A 17,047-nucleotide genomic window follows, 5' to 3' on the forward strand; every position below is an offset into this window, starting at 1 on the left:
ACACAGCCAAAACAAAAAAAACAAAAAACCACAATATCTGAAATGAAAATTTTGCTGAATGGGATTAATGGTAGTTTAGACACTGCAGAAGAAAAGATCAGTGAAATTGAAGGCATAGCAATAGAATCTATCCAAAACAAAGTAAAGAGAAAAAGGGGTGAAAAAAAGGAAAAGAGCCTCAGTGACCTGTGGGACAATATCAATCTAATACGTGCTTAATTGGAGTCCCAGAAGAAGGAGAGAAATGGATACATAGAAAAAGTGTTTGAAGAAGTAATTAAAAATTTCCAAATTTGATGAAAGCTAAAACCACAGAGGTGAAGCTTAACGAACTCCAGAGAGTAAAAACATATGTACATAACCTACCAAAGCACATCATAATTAAAATTTCCAAAAAACAGTAACAAAGAGAAAACGTAAAAGCAAGCCACAGGTGATGGGGACCATGTTACATATAGAGGAACAAGAATAAGAGTGACTGAAGTTTTCCCATCTGAAACTGCAAGCCAGAAGACAAAGGAATGACCTCTTTGAAGTGCTGAAATTTGAAATTATCAACCAAATTATCAACCAAAACTTCTGTGTTCAGCAAATGTGTCTTTTGAAAATGAAGGTGAAATAAAAGCCTTTTCAGACAAACAGAAGCAAAGAGAATTCATCACCAGCAGACCTGCCCTATAAGAAATGTTACAGTGAGCTCTTTAGGCCAAGGTAAATGGTACCAGATGGAATCTTAGATCTGCACGAAGGCATGAAGAGCACTGGAAATGGTAGACGTGTAAGTCACTACAAAAGACTTTATACTCTCAACATTTTAAAAAAAGATAATTGTCTGTTGAGAGCAAAAGTAACACACTGTGTGGTTCATAGCATATGTGGAAGTAAAACGTCTGGCAGTGATAGGGGAAGTAGAAGCTTGCTGTTGCATGTCTTCCATGATACTGAAGTTGTGTTGTAATTCAAGGTATATTGTGATCAGTTGAAGATGCATATTTTAAATCCCAGAGCAGCCACTGAAGACAATAAACCAAAGAAGTATATCAGTGAGCCAACAGTACGGGTAAAATAGAATCCTAAAAAACAATCCAAAAGTAGGCAGGAAAAGAGAAAGTAACAAAGATAAGATGGGACAGATAGAAAACAATATGTTAGATTTAAACCCAATCACATCAGTCATTTTATTAACATGTAAATGGTCTAAACACTCCAATAAAAACCAGAGATGTCAGACTGGATGTATGGCAAGACCCTCGCAAATGCTAAATACAAGGTAGTCCCTTTCAGATGCAATAGGTTGAAAGCACTGGGTGGAAAGCTATGGGCAAGTGCAGGGCTCTCCCAGTCAGGTACTTGGAGGTCGCCCCAGGCACTGGTGTAACTAACACACTCGGAAGACGCAGGTGCAGGGGCTCCGGAGTGCCATTCCACAAAGTCCAAATTCAGGGGCCTGTAAACCTGGATTCCCAAGTCCCAGTGAGCTCAGTGCCTCTGGTGTGTCCCTGCTGCGTGTCACGCTGGCTTCATGTCCAGGCTAAGTCAAGCCTTCTGTCTTGACTTCCTACATCCCATCCCAGTGATCTTTAAACACGTCAGGTGTCACTTCAGCTCAGTGTCCTTCAGCAGCTCCCCACTTCACAGAGGACACATGCAGGTCCTTCCAAGGGTCTCCAAGGCCCACCCTCCACTCCCCCTCGCTCACTCGGCTCCAGCCCTGCTGGCCTTGCTGCTCCTTAGACGGGCAGGCAGGCTCCTGATTTCAGGGCCTTGGCAACAGGTACACTCTGACGGGGCCATTCTTCCCTCAGATATCTCCGCCCGCCCATGTCTGGTCATGTCACCTTCTCCATGAGGCTTCCCCTGACACCCTGCCGAATGCTGCTGCCGCCCCCGCCTGGCCCCCGGCCCTGGCTCTCCTGGCCCCGCGTATTCCTTTCTTCCATCCTCCTTTAGCACCTGCCACCACTTAAAACAGCGCAGGACAAACTCGTGCTTCTTGTGTACTGTGTCTCCCCCAGCTAGAATGTCAGGACTCCCAGGGCAAGACTTTGGCCCGTTCGGCTCGCTGATGTGTGCCGAGTGTTCGAACCACGCCTGGCACACGGGAGGTGATCGTCCGTATTTGTGGATGAAGCAGGTTGTAAGTATGACCCATGGAGTCAGAGTGTTAGCAAGAAAGGTCCTGAGAGGTGGGCTCGGCAGACTCCCTCCTCAGCCCGTCGTACAGATGGGGAAACTGAGGCATGAGTGCCTTGCCCAGGGCCGTGTCAGGAACTCACGGCAGAACCAAGACTCGAGGTCTCCTGCGCTGAGAAGAGGAGCGGCACTTCCTGGCATCTCTCGCGTGCCCTGCCATCCAGGGAAGGGAGGCCGATGCCGCTCCAGGGCGTGGGGCAGGAGGGCCCGAGGGCAGGGGCAGGGGATCCCGCGTCTCGGCCTCATGTGGCTCTGCTCCCAGCTGCACAGCCTTGGGCAAGTTTTTCAACCCTTTTGCCTCTTTCCTAAGTTGTCGCATGGAGGGTGTGGGGGGTCAAAGCAAGCCCTTTCCGTGCTGTGACTACTAGACCTCAGGGGCCTGTGAGGACAGGGTGGAAGCATTTCGGGGTCAGGAACACGCTACAGACATGCTGAAGGCGGAGGAGAGGGACTTACACGTGGTGACAGACGCCTCCTTCCCAGACCGGAAAGGACTTTGTCTCCGAGAACAGCCGTGTGCAGGGCTGGGGCACCTTTCTACAGGCTGCTGGCACAGAGGAAAAGGGCCGTCGCTTACAAGGAGCTCAAGGCCGCGGTTGCCCTCTTCCTGCAGCCACTGTAGGTCCGGGGCTCTGCCCCAGCCACTTGCTGGGCTGGGGGCCCTGTCCCCGGGGCTGCTCAGCGACTGTGGGTGCTGCTCTGAGTTGGGGTCCTGGGAGCCTGCAGGCTGGTTTCCCTCAGGGCTGGTCGGAGTCTCTGGGTCTGGCAGGCCTCAGGGCTGTGTGGCTGGCGTGGGAACTTCTGTCCACGAGCCTCTCGTCCTCAGCCCAGAAGAGTCTGAGGCAGGCCCGTGGCCCTTTTCCCTCCCACCACCTTGTTTGGTCCCCAGGCGAGAAGAGCCCCCTCCTCCCTCCTCTCCCTGTGGAGCAGCTGTCACTGTGTCCCTGTGACTGTCCCATACCCTCCAGTTATCTGGGCAGCACCTTTCACCCTGGTGCTTCGGGGCAGTGGGAGGCCTGGCGGCTCACTGCCTGCCAGCCTCCCTACCTGGACACTTGGAGGTCTGGGGCACCGTGGCCAGGCCCCTGTCCCGGCACCTCATGGCTGGAGGTCCTTGTGGCAAACCCACCCTGGGGCCAGTGGTCCCATCAGAGCCTGCCATCACAAGCATCTCGAGGCCAGGCCCCAGCCCCAGTGACCCCAGCAGGCAAGGGGAGTGGCCCCAAACTTACCAAGCTCACAGTGTCTGCCTTTGAACCCTGGGCTGCAGTCACAGCTGTGGGCATCCTCACCAGGCACACAGGTGCCTCCGTTCTGACAGGGGTTTTCTGAACAGTTCCCAGGGGCATCTGTGAACAGCCACGAGCGGTTAGTCTTGGGCCCCCACGGGAAGGCCTGATAGCATTCCCAGGTTGCTGTCCCCAACACCAGTGGGCCCTAGGGGTGGTCAGAGAGCAGAGGCGAGAAGACTGGCCTCAGTGTGCTCAGCCCTCACCCCATTACCTCGAGGCAGAGAGGGAGGGCTCTCGGTGCTGAGCCGTCACAAGGCAGAGGAGCCTCGGCTTACAGCTTAGATCATGGCTGCACTCTGGTCGCCTTTGGGAGAGACTCCCCGCTGTGCCCTGGCCTGTGGCCCCTGCCCCACGTTTCTGCTGACTTTGCCCCACTGCACAGGGTTTCTTCTACTCGGAACACAGAGGCCAACCCTTGAGAGCCCTCCTCATCCTCCAGTGCTTGTCCCTGAGCCACCCGTGTGTCCCCAAGTCCCAGCCCCAGGCAGCCTCTGTGCAGGACTCTGTGCTGGCGTCTGTGCCCCTTGGGCCGCTGTCTGCCTTTTGCACTCTGGGAGCTAGAGGCAGGTTGGTCAGTGGTGCTGCCTGGGAGGGGAAGACCTGTCCCTCCCCCCTTGGAGTCCACTGTCCTTTTTTTTTTTTTTTTAAAGCTTTGCAAGATAGCTGTTTTCATTTTTAACTCTTAAAAAACTGAGAAACACAAAAGAATAAGAATCGTGCATACGCCACCACTTCCAGTACCCCCTCCACATCTAATCCAGCCCTTCCCCCTTACCCCCTCCTCGGCAGCCGCCTCGTCGGGGGAGGTTTATTAACATTTTGCCAACTTGTTTAATCTATTTCCAGCTTTCCATCTGCCTTTCTTTCTCTAGTTGGAGAATTTCAAAGCAGTTCACAGAAACCATTTCACCTGTAAATATGTCAGCAAGTATCTAATACATAAAGACTTAAGAAATTTTCACGTAAGCACAATACTATTATTACAAAATTAACAGTAGTTCCTTAATATCACAAGAAACCGCAGTCCGTGTTCAAATTTCCCTGATCATCTTTAAAATGTCACTTACAGTTGGTCCCATCTAATTCAGATTCATAAAGATTCACATTGCCTTAGTTTGATGTATCTCAAGTCTCTTTTAATCTATAAATTTAACCTTCTTCCCCTCTGTATTTACTGAGGAAATGAGGTCATTTGTCCCGTGGAATTCCCATCCTCTGGGTCTGACTTACGGCATTAACTCACCCCCTCCCCATGTTTCCTGTTAACTGGTAGTAAGAGAAAGGGGCTTAATAGGATTCAGGTTCACATGGTCTTTGCTTTGCTTTGGCTTCACAGGTGGTGGTTGTGTGCCCTTTGGCTACACCAGGAGACATATGATGTCTCCGCATTTGGTTTTCATGATGTAAGGATCGATCACTGGTTCAGTGTTGGCAGCCTGATTAATCCAGAGTAAAGTTCTCTTAGGCTCTGCACCTGATGGCTTGAGAAGTCATATAGATCCCTGATCTCTCACTAGGGTCACGTCTAATGTGATCTGTCACCCCTCTGCCTCCACTAGCTGGGGAGTCCCCTCTGAAGACCTGCTTTCCTTCACCCACCCCTTGGTCACCCTAAAATACAGTCCATACAGGCAAGGCCAGGTAAATGCTCCATTCTTGTCCTTTATTTGTACACCTGCAGAGTGAGTTGGTCCCCCAGCAAGCTCTAAAGGTGACCAATACATTGTTCCTTCTTTTTGACCATTGTTATGACCTTGTGGACTTGTATATATTTGATGGGTTTCCGTCTGTTGCTGTCATTAGCTTTCTTCATGCTCAAATTATCCCATCTTTGGCCAGTGGGAGCCCGTTCAGGTTGGCTCCTGTGCCCTTTAGACACAATCCTAGTTGTTTTTGAAAGCCTGCTTGCTTTTTCACAAGTATGTCCTAGGCTCTTTTTTTTTTTTTTTTTTTTTTAGGCCACACCACGCAGTCAGTTTGTGGAATCTTAGTTCCCCAACCAGGGATTGAACCCGGGCCCTTGGTTGGCAGTGAAAGGGCAGAGTTCTAACCACTGGACTCCCAGGGAATTCCCATGTCCTGGGCTTATTTTGTCCATGTTCTGCTTCAGCCTTGGAATCAGCCATTTCTCTGAAGACCCCAGTCTATATTTATTTATTTAAAAAAATATTTATTTGGCTGCTCTGGGTCTTAGTTGTGGCACGTGGGATCTTCATTGCTGTGTCCAGGATCTTTAGTTGCGGCATGCAGGATGTTTTTTTAGTTGTGGCATGTGGGATGTAGTTCCCTGACCAGAGAGCGAACCCGGGCCCCCTGCATTGGGAGCACAGAGTCTTAACCACTGGACCACCAGGGAAGTCCCCCCCTGGTTCCTTTTAGTGGAGAATGGTATCTAGAGTCCACAGTCTGGCTGATCAAGGTGCTCACTGTTACTGTGGTGTCAGTGCTCCAGGTCTTTTCAGGAGACAGAACTAGGAAATTAGATTTAAAAAATAAAAATGAACAAATTATTAGTTCATTCCAATATTTCCAGTTCAAATGAACAATTAAATAAAAATAAAATCAGGGGTTTTACTTAACTTCTTTGATTTTTATATTGTATCACTTTATGCTGAAAATCTTTGTGGCATTAACATAATTATTTTCTTTATCCCACAATGTACATGTAATAGTTTAGAAATGACATTAAGATCACTGAGTACAGCTTAAAATTTCTTGGCAATTCTTTTAATCCTTAGATTATATCCCACTAGACGTTAATAGCCAGAAGGCTGTTTTATTTATTTATTTTGGCTGCACCGGGTCTTAGTTGCGGCACGTGGGATCTTTAGTTGCAGCACGTGGACTTCTTAGTTGCGGCATGGAGACTTCTTAGCTGCGGCATGCATGTGGGATCTAATTCCCCAACAAAGGATCGAACCTGGGCCCCCTGCATTGGGAGCATGGAGTCTTACCCACTGGAGCACCAGGGAAGTCCCTAGAATGCTGTTTTAAAAATCACTTGAAGTGATGCTTTTTTTTCCTGTGTGGTTATGCCATTGGCATGGTTAATAAGTTTATTTCAGTTTGTTTTCAAATTTTAGGCATTGCTTATTTTTTTGGTGTCATTTAAAAAAACATTTTCTTATTTCTAAAGTCACATCTATAAAGGTACATTTAGAGATACCTATCCTCCCTCTCCATTCCCTTTACTTCTTCATTCTTGTTCTTTGCTTAATTATAGAGTTAATCATTTTTATTAGTTTGATTTATTTTTAAATATAAGAAAATAGGTATATACATTCATATTTCCCTTCCCCACTTTCCTACACAAAAGAGATACCAAAAACACTGTTCTGCACATTACGTTTTGGAAACAGCTTTATTGATATATACTTTATATACAGTTCAGCCATTTGAAGTGTACACTTTATAGACTTTCAGCATATCCACAGATATGTGCATCCATCCCCATGGTCAATTTTAGAATGTTCTTATCACCTCAGAAAGAAACCCAGTACCCTTTAGCTCTCACCCCATATACCTCCACCCCCCACTCCCAGTTCAAAGCAACCATTGATCTACTTTCTATCACTATAGGTTTCCCTATTCTGGACTTTCATATGAATGGAATCAGATTATGTGTTCTTTATGACTGGCTTCTCTCACTTAGCATAATGTTTTCAAGGTTCATCTGTGTTGTAGCATTTATCAGTATTTTATTCCTTTTTATGGTCCAATAATTTCCATTGTGTGAATATAACACATTTGTTCATCCATTCATCAGTTGTTTCCACCTTTCAGCAATTGTGAATAGTGCTGCAGTGACCATTTGTGTAAGTCCTTGTGTGGACATACGTTTTCATTTCTCTTGGGTGTGTAGCTAGGAGTGGAATTGCTGGGTCATATGGTAACTCCACGTTTAATTCTTTGAGGAACTGAAGCAGCTGCATGACTCTACATTCCCACCAGCAGTGTTTGAGGGTTCCAGTTTCTCCACATCCTCATCAGTGCTTGTGGTTATCTTGACTTTTTTTTTTTTTGTGTGTGTGGTATGCGGGCCTCTCACTGTTGTGGCCTCTCCCGTTGCGGAGCACAGGCTCCGGATGCGCAGGCTCAGCAGCCATGGCTCACGGGCCCAGCCGCTCCGCGGCATATGGGATCCTCCCAGACCGGGGCACGAACCCGTATCCCCTGCATCGGCAGGCGGACTCTCAACCACTGCGCCACCAGGGAGGCCCTATCTTGACTTTTTAATTCTAGCCATCCTGGTGTATGTGAAGAGGCATCTCACTGTGGTTTTGATTAGCATTTCCCTGATGACTAGTGATACCAAACCTCTTCTCATGGGCTTGTTGCCATTTGTATATCTTCCTTGGAGAAATGTCTATTCAGATTCTTTGCTTATTTCTTAATTGGGTTATTTGTCTTCCTCTTATTCAGCTTTAAGAGTTCTTTATATATTTTAGATTCAGATCCCTTTTCAAATATATGATTTGCAAATATTTTCTCCCATTTTATGGGTTGTCTTTTCACTTCCTTGATGATGTCTTTTGAAGCACAAAAAGTTTTAAATTTTGACGAAGTCCAACGTAACCTTTTTTTTCCTTTTGTTGCTCTTGCTTTTGGTGCCATATCTAAAAATCCTTTGGGACTTCCCTGGTGGTCCAGTGGTTAAGAATCTGCCTTCCAGGGGACGTGGGTTCGATCCCTGGTTGGGGAACTAAGATCTCACATGCTGCAGGGCAATTAAGCCCATGCACTGCAACTACTGAGCCCACGGTCTCTCGAGCCTGCGCGCCACAACTAGAGAGAAGCCTGTGTGCCACAACGAAAGATCCTGCATGCCACAACTACGACCTGATGCAGCCAAAATTAAGTAAATATTTTTTAAAAATCCTTTGTCAAATCCAATGTAATACAGATTTACCCATGTAACTTTATAGTTTTAGCTCTTACATTTAGGTCTTTGATCCATTTTTAATTAATTTTGTGTATGGTGTGAGGTAGGGGGTCCAACTTCATTCTTTTGTATGTGGATATCCAGCTGTGCCAGCACCGTTTGCTGAAAAGACTCTTCTTTCCTCCACTGAATGGTCTTGGCACCCCTGTTGAAATCAGTTGACCACAGATGTATAGGTTTATTTCTGGACTCTTAATTCTATTCCACTGATTTATAAGTCTATCCTTGTGCCAGTATCTGGCACTGACTTGATTACCATTGCTTTGTACTAAGTTTTTGTTTTTCTTTCTTTCTTTTTTTTTTTTTTTGTGGTACACGGGCCTCTCACTGTTGTGGCCTCTCCCGTTGCGGAGCACAGGCTCTGGACGCGCAGGCTCAGCGGCCATGGCTCACGGGCCCAGCCGCTCCGCAGCACGTGGGATCCTCCCGGACCGGGGCACAAACCCATGTCCCCTGCATCAGCAGGCGGACTCTCAACCACTGCGCCACCAGGGAAGCCCTGTACTAAGTTTTGACAAACGGGTATGTGAGTCTTCCTACTTTTTTAGGATGGTTTTTGCTATTCCAGATCCCTTCCAATTCCATACGAATTTTAGACACTGTACATAACAATTGTCCAGAGACATTTTATGGTAACCTTACAGAACATGGAAGTGTACAGGGGTGTTTAGAACCTGTGAGCCCACATCAGCAATCCTTACTCTCTCTACTTGGGACACCAGCATGCAGAGACTGTGACTGACATTTGTGCCAGGCTCGGGCAGCTGGGACCCGAAGCCTAGAGTTATATGCAGCAGTGGGGGTTTTACCGGGGCGCCACTGTCTGTAGCCTCATTTTACAGAGCCGTCTCCACTGAATCCTGAGTTTATCGTGACAGACACACACACACACACACACAAACACACGCATGAGTAAATAAAAACAAAGAGAAGGCTGCTTTGAATGGAGGTGGGGGACAAGGATGGGGCTGCACCCTGGGATGGGGGCAATGGGCTCCTCCTATATGAAGGATAAATTACAGAGTAGAGAGGTTTAAGTTCTGCCCCCACTTGTATGGGTGTCAAGGGGATAAGGCCAGCAGAGTCCAAAAGCCCTCTTGGGGTGAGAAATTGGGGGAAACAGGAAGAATTTGACCAGCTTCCACGTTCACTCCAAGTTCCCAGGATGGCAGAAATCTTGGGAATACTCCAGGAGTGTCTCCTGGGTGCTTGAAGGAGCGGCCCTGACCTGGAGAGTTGCTTGGTGAGCAAATGCCAAATCAGGAGCATTAACTGTGCTCTTGGGGGTGCCTGGGGCTTTCTGGGGATTGTCCTTTCCTTGAGAAAGAAAAGTCTAAGAGCTACCAGAGAGAAGGAGATTATTCTAGAAGGAAACAAGAACAAGATTGACACCCAGTGACAGCACAGTTGATGACAGTGGACAAATGTTTGAAGAACTGAATGGGAGAGGAACTTTGAACCTCGAATCTTATACCTAGCTAAATTGTCCCTCAAATGTGAGGGCTAATAAGTGTATTTTCAGGCATATAGGGCCTCAGAAGTTTGGCCATGTAAAGTTCCAACAGGTACTTTGTGGACCTTGGCAAGCTGATTGTAAACTTTTACAGAAATACAGAGAGTCAAGAACAGCCAAGACACTGACGGGCAGCGAGAGGACCGGCCCTGTGGGACAGCGAGCCTTACCAAAGAGGCAGCCTCTAAAGTGGTCAGGCTCGGCCTGAGGAAGCCAGGCAGCGGAATGGAGGAGGGGGGCCACGACGAGGTGCTGACCGTGCCAGTTCTCGAGAGACACAAATCAGGTCATTACAGTGCTCTTCACACCCGTCCTGCTGGCAGGATCGCGAAACCTGACAAGGTCAGATTCTGGAGAGACTGGGGGTCAACTCACTGCACCTCTTGACTGCTGCTGGAAGGTGTCCAGACTGATACCCCACTTAGAAGACAACTCTCATTCTCTTGTCACTTGGGCATTCACACATCCCGAGCCTGCACACGTGCCAGGAGATGTGTACAGGAACACAGAGCAGCACTGCTGACAACAGCAGACACAGCCCACGTGCCCTTGGAGCGAGTTCACTGATGGACTAGATGCTGGAGAGTGAGAGTGAACGAGCACAGGATGCTGGGCGAAAACGCGGGTCTGGGGGCGGCACACAGCCCAATGCTGCCCGGTGAGGAAAGCCTGTGGCTGTTCGGACACCCATGAGGGCGGTGAACTCACTCCTCCCTACCATGCAGCCTCTGATGGAGCAGAGGGATGGCAGCACGAATTCATGCTCGTGGTTCACTGGGAGGACAACAGCAAGACACAGGTTACTGCTTGTGTTCTGGTTCATGGGTGGGTTCCAGGTCTGAAGGCTGTTGTTTTAGCAAAAGCTAACCAACCAGACTCACTAAGTAAAAGGGGGCCAGCCTGGCCGGATCGTGAGAGTGTGACAGGAGCCAAAGACCACGACTAATTTTGTGCACCTGGGGGCCATTAGAGATGTCTTGTCCTGTTATCACCTAAAATCATCTCACACTCTCTCAAGGCTTCGTCCCTCATGTTAGCAAACGCTGCAGATGGCAGTGACATCTGGGGCCAGCCTGGTGCCACCTCGAATCTCTCCTTTAGAAGGGACTCAGGAGAGGTCAGTCACATCCCTCTAATTTCTGAGTTTTGTGAAATGAAACATCTGATATTTAAAAGGGCTGACATAACACACACCATCAGATAAAATGTTTGTTTTTTCACTTACAAAACGCCAGCAACACGAGTGCACTCTGACCACACCTTAGTCAGTGGCTTTGTTCTCTGACCGCGTCTGACCCGCAAACTGCCCCTCCTGGTGCTCACCAAGGCCTCGTACAGTGAGGGGTGCTGGACTGTGGGGCCGTGGAGCCACTGCTGGCAAACACACCCTCTGGTGCAGGTGCCTGGATGTGTCCAGGTGTCCTTGGGTACGCTGGGGGCCTGCAGGTGAGGCCGCATCCTGGGCGCTTGACTCTCCCTTTACCGAGTACTCTGCCTTCTCTGGGGGCTGGCTGATGGGTGAGCCCCGTCTGAGCCTGTGGTGTAACTCAGGAGAAAGGGCCACTGGCTCCTAGAACTGTCCCCAGAGGGACAAGGCCCCGAGGGTTAGAACAGGAGGAAAGATAGAGCAAGGGTCTGAGTTTGAGGAAGGAAGATGGCCTCTTGGAGCTGCCCAGCTGTGGTCCTCACTGGCGGACAGTTCAGGCCCTGCTTGCCGAGCCTGGGTAGCAGCAGCCTCCCAGGCGATACTCCAGCTGGAGCCGCCTAGCAGCTGCCCCTCCACTCATTCCTGCCATCCTGCTCCCCGTACATCTCTGGGAGAGGCAGGGGAGGGCTCTGCTGCTCGCAGAGGGAGAGGAGGGGCCGTCTGCAGGGGGCAGCGGTGGGCCAATCTCTCCAGGGAGGACTCTGAATGTTTGGGTGGCTGAAGCCCCCAGGCCCGTTCTGGTCTGCCTGCGTGATGTGGTTTGGTCCCCCCTTTCCAGGGCGGGGCGCTCAGCTGCCCCTTGGGCAGGCCCTGTGCCTCGCCCCTCCTCACTGTGGTCCTTCAGGCCCCTGAGGGTGGTCAGCCCTGAAATCCACTCCTGCTGACTTACTTTCCATGCCTGTGTCACCACTGCGTCCGGGGAGCTGGAGGGCCAGGCTGACCTGCTCGGGGACCTCCTCCGCGTTCTCCAGCTGCACCAGAGCCGTGGGTTCTAGGAGAGATCAGGACGCCACAGCGTGCTGACCACGAAGCCTGCTGCCTCGCGCCCAGGACTGTCCCTGGGCCGCCTCCTTGAGTGGCTTCTCTCCCTGGGGCGCAGGGCCTGGCGTGGCGGGATCAGGGTGGGTCTTGGCGCTGCCTCGGGTAGGATCAGCTTTTCTCCGGGCGGAGCCCAGCCCTGACCCTCCTGCCAGTCCTCAGCAGGGACTCGGCTTGACTGCCAGCCCCACCGGAACTGTGGGCGAAGGTCACCAGTGGCCCAACAGGGCCAAACCTCCTGCCTTGCCCACAGGCCTAAGCAGCTGACTGATGCGTCGTTCTTCTTAGGGTCACATCTTGCTCTCCTCTCCCTCCCTCTCCTGCTTCCTGGGGGTCCACAACGCCCCCTCCTCCCCCTCTTATTTGCCCTCAGCCAGACCACGCTCTTGGCCCTTCTGGAGCCCCCTGGCGAGGCTCGTGCTGCGGGTCCCGGGACCTCGCGCTCACTAAACAACTCTCAGGGTCCCGACCCGGACCGGCTCCTAACAGGTTTCTTTTCCGTCTTCTCTCCCGTGCCTGCCCGCGGCCTGTCCCTTCAGCCCATACAGCCACACCGGGAAGCCTCCGTGGGAGCCTGTGGGTGGCGTGGGCTCCTCGCGCTGGCCCTGGAGCCCAGAGCCTCCCACCCCATCGAGGTCCCCCGCTGGGGACGGCGCGGGGCACTGGAGGTGGTCTTGAAGCCCAGGTTTCAGGGACCTCGACCCTCAGTCCACTGGGAGGCCTGGCACTCACGTGATCTCACGGTGACCCGTCTGCCAGGAGAGCTGCGGAAGTTGGCGCTCACTCGTCCTCTGCCGTCCACGAGCTCCGAGAACCTGCGGGAGAGTCAGTGCAGGTCAGCAGGAGGGTTCTGGGCCCTGGATCTCGGGGGCGGCGGATGAGGCGGGCACCTGGGGGCCTGGGTCGGCGGTGCGGGGGCGCCGGGGTCCTTGAGCAGGCGTAGCTCCGGCAGGCGCGCGGGGGCCGGTCGGGTTCTGAGCGCCCGCGGGGGGAGTCCTTCCCGGTGCCAGCGTCTGTCGGCGCCGTCCCTCGCGGCTGCGGGCAGGTGGAGGACGGAGTGGCCGCGCGGGCTGGTCTGGGGCTCCCCGCGCCCCCGTCCTGCCCCGCTGCTCCGAGGTGAGAGCCGAAGGGCCGTGTGTCCCCGTCCCACCCGAGCCCCGCTCCCCGCCGGAGGAGGAGCTGCGGATGCGGCCTGGGAGTGGTCCAGGCGCTGGTCCTAGCCCCCCACCCTGGCCCAGGCTCTCCGCCTGCAGGTGGGGCCGTGCCTCGGACCCCGTCCAGACTCACCTCATCTGAGGCCCACGCCCTGCACACCCCGAGAGAGAGGGCATGGCTCCTCCGTGGGTCCTTGTCACCTAACCGTGGCCTTCAGCAGCCCCCACCCCCAGGGCTGGGTACCCTCCTCACCTGAGAGACCACCCCCGCCCCCCACCGGCTCACAGAGGGGCCCCGACCTGCCCTGTCTGACTGGCAGGCGCGCCTGGGGCTGAGCTGGGTCTGAATGTCTCGGCAAGTGCGCTCCACGGCCCCAGGGCAAGTTGGTGGGTTGGGAGGGGAGGGAGCCCAGGCCACCGCCCACCTCCCTGCAGCGCCATCCAGATAGACCATCCCCTTGTGAGCTTGGACATGCAAGCGGGGTTGTGCGGGACGCCCACGGGACCCAGCGGGCCTCCTGTGCTCTCAGGAGCAGACCCGTGTCCTCACTGTGGCCTTGAGCCTCTGCGTTCCTCAGCTGCTCCCACCCTCCGTCCGTCCACTCTGTCCTTCCTCCCTGCCTCTCCCAGCCCACCCCTTGCTGAGGCTGTCCTGCCCTCTTGCCCATGCTGCTGTCCAGCAGCTCCTCAAGGGTCAGGCCTGGCTGCCAGGCTGCTACCCAGGGCCGCCTCCACGCTGCCACTGCCCACTCTCGGCGCTTGTTTTCAGGGTGATGCCCTGTATTTACCGCTCAGCCATCTGGGGTCCACTCGGGCGGACGGCCAAGGTGAGGAGCGAGATGCTTATTCTTCTGCACTGCTAGCTCACTGACCCAGCACCAGCTGTCCAGGAAATCCTCCCTCAATTTTCATGCATGCAATTCTGTGTCAACACAGCCCTGTTTCTCGGCTGCCTGTCTGTCCCTGGGACAGTGTGGCCTGGGCCAGAGGAGGGTCCTGGGGTGCAGCAGGAGAGCTGCCTCCTGGACAAGGTGCCGCACTTACAGGTGATGATGTACAGGTGAGCGGGCTCGCTGCGCAGCTGGCCGCCCCCGGCGCTCTGCACGGCCGTCAATGACAGCTGGTACCGCCGTCCGGGCATCAGGTCCCGCACTGTATAGGACACCAGCCTCCCGTTGGGGACGTAGCGGCTCTTGGTGCTCTGGCTAGTGGTCACGTTGATGACGTAGGCCTCCAGTGAGGTGCCCGGAGTGGGGGCATCCCAGACTACGTGGGCAGAGGTGGCCGTGACTCGGGTGGCGGTCAGGTTGGCTGGCGGCAGAGGCCCTAGGCGAGCACGGAGCAGGGGAGGGAAGTGAATAGGGGGTGACAGGGTCTTCTGCCCAGGACACGGTTTAAAGATCTGGCACAGATTGCTGAAGCTTCATTTGAAGCCAGCTTGTGTGGTTACAGACAACTCTGTGGTCCTAAAGGGTGGCGTGGAGGGGTGTTTGCAGCTGCTCAGGGCCTGCAGCAGCTCCTCCTCCTGCCCCAAGAGGCACCCCCAGAATGCCACCTGCTGGCCCCCGGTGAGGCCCCCTGCCTGGTCAGTCCATCAGGGTGCCCTCCCGGGTGGCACTTTCCATCCCTCGAGCCTGGCCATGCACACCTTCTCCTGGGATGTAGATAGGGGAGGGGGCTAGACAGGCAGAGGGTGGGCCAGGGCCCCAGCACTCAGGGTCAGAGCAAGGACTTGAGCCTGTGCTGTCCACCTGCACCACCAGGCGAGGCCCTGCTCAAACCTGCCCTGCTCACCAAGCCCCTGCCCCTTTCCCCACCCCTGTTCACTGTGCCCCCTGTGCCCGGACAGCCCACGTGTTGGGGAGGGAGGGGCGGTGAGGGCCGGGTGTCCTCTCTGTGACAGCATGGAGCTCACTGGGGCAGACAGCGTGGGCATCCTTGCTGCTTGTTCCTCCTGTCCTTGCTCAGTGACCCCGGTCTCGTAGGAGCCCGGCAGCATGTGAACACCCACGCAGAGGGCTGCCTAGGAAGGTCGTCCCCCGCAGGAGGGCCACCCAGCCCCCTGCAGCCGCCATCCTGGGCGCCTCTGGGCACACCTGGTACACGTGGCCAGGGCCAGGTTTCTGGTGCTGCAGCCACTTTGGAGAGGACTGAGGGGTCGGAGGGAGGTGAGAGTTTCCAGAAGGCCCCGCGCGAGCTGAGCCCTCACCACTCTACTTACGGGTCCACACGTGCAGTGGTGCCGAGGCCAGGCTCTCGGTGGGATGCTCCTGCCCCCCAAGCCCACTGAGGGCAGTCACCCAGATGGTGTATCTCCTTCCTGGAAGCAGGGCCCTGTGGGGAGGGGAGGCCGGGGAGAGAGGAACAGGACGGCTCTGCTGCCAGACTGAGGCTCCTCCGCGCAGGTGTGACGGGGGTGTGGGTCGTCCCAGTGCTGGTGGCCAAGCAGCCTCCACGAAGGCCAGATTTGTGGCCTGAGACCTGAGTGCTCCTGGGGTAGGAAGCTACTGCCTGGTCTGTCTGTCTAGTATTGGAGTGGCTGGGAAGGTCACAGGCCTGCCGGGGTGGCTGCAGTGAGGTTCGAGGCTGGTGTTAAGACAGGAGAGGCCAGAATAGGGCAACTGGAGGAAAAGGGTTACCAGACAGGCCCGCCCGCCCACGAGGCGGGCCCCGGGCTGGGAGGTCCCGGGAGGGTGCCCAGCCCCCCCGTGGAGCAGAGGGCCTCCCCGCCCCTGGACGTCTGTGCCCAGCGAGGTCGTGCGGGTGCCGCTGCCTCCTGGGAGTCTGGAGCCTTCACCAGGCACAGGTGCCCGCGACCACTCCCAGGAAGAGCCCCGGGCGCTGTGTCTCTGACGGGCTCCCCGGGGAGACAGCACCTCACGGTCGTCACGGCTGGGGGTGGGGAGCTAAGTGTGTCGTGTGCTCACGCCTGGTCCCCGACTTGTTCCTGCGCCCCTTCCTTTTACTGATGTTTCTTTGCATCCTTTCTCTGTCCTGAATCCAGCTGTGAGCACGGCCTCTGCTGAGTCCTGGGGGCCCCCTAGTGAACGTGGGCGTGGTCTTGGGGACCCTGACGTAGCCACAAAGTGCCCACCTTGGGCTCCATTTGTGTTTCTGTCCTGCCACTCTTGGGAAGTGGGCAGGATGTAAATCAAGGAGAGTCACAGCAATACTTAAAAGACAAAGAAAGTGGAGTGTCAGTCTCCAGCACTGACAGCCGTCTGCTTAGACAGAAAGGACAGACGTGCACAGAAAAAGTGGTTGTGAGAAGTCTGCAAACCAGAAATGTAGCAAAAAGTGGGTGGTTCAGAGGATGCGGTGGACAGAGCGCCCCGCCTGGCCTGGCCTCACCTTCCGGAGCCCCTCCCCCTGACCGTGGCCTGTGGCTGCTCTGGGCTGGACACTGCAGGGCTGCTCCCGCCGAGCCTGCCCAGACTGCTGCGCAGGAATGTGGTGGGCGTGTCCTGGAGTGAAGCCGAGTTTACTCCCCACTGGGAGGGGACCCCTGCCTGGGAGGCTGCCAGCACTCCTCCTTCCTCACCCTTGCCCTCCAGCACTGCCTGCCCTCCTGGCCAGGGGCTGGAAACCTCTCTGGTTGATGAGCAGCCCACAGGGGTCCCTGAGCCGGGGCGCCTAGGCCGTGGGGTCTGAGGCTTCCCTGCAGGGTTGCTAAAGTGTTTATTTCAGTCATCGGCCATTCTCAATGAC

At 54.0% G+C, this 17,047-nt stretch overlaps 1 protein-coding gene across 1 annotated transcript in view; it reads right to left on the reverse strand.

Moving 5' to 3' along the window:
* Nucleotides 1–17,047, reverse strand: part of SNED1 (sushi, nidogen and EGF like domains 1) — a gene marked incomplete at both ends in the record, with an annotated part of 86,789 nt that overhangs the window by 5,520 nt on the left and 64,222 nt on the right. Inside the window, 7 exons of the mRNA XM_079709709.1 lie at nucleotides 2,650–2,737; nucleotides 3,426–3,542; nucleotides 12,037–12,138; nucleotides 12,918–13,000; nucleotides 13,076–13,220; nucleotides 14,384–14,665; nucleotides 15,561–15,673. Coding sequence (XP_079565835.1) covers nucleotides 2,650–2,737; nucleotides 3,426–3,542; nucleotides 12,037–12,138; nucleotides 12,918–13,000; nucleotides 13,076–13,220; nucleotides 14,384–14,665; nucleotides 15,561–15,673 — 930 coding nt within the window. The remainder of the gene's footprint in view (nucleotides 1–2,649; nucleotides 2,738–3,425; nucleotides 3,543–12,036; nucleotides 12,139–12,917; nucleotides 13,001–13,075; nucleotides 13,221–14,383; nucleotides 14,666–15,560; nucleotides 15,674–17,047) is intronic.

This window comes from Hyperoodon ampullatus (genome assembly GCF_949752795.1).
Source record: "Hyperoodon ampullatus genome assembly, chromosome: 8".
In the NCBI taxonomy this organism is placed as follows: domain Eukaryota; kingdom Metazoa; phylum Chordata; class Mammalia; order Artiodactyla; family Ziphiidae; genus Hyperoodon; species Hyperoodon ampullatus.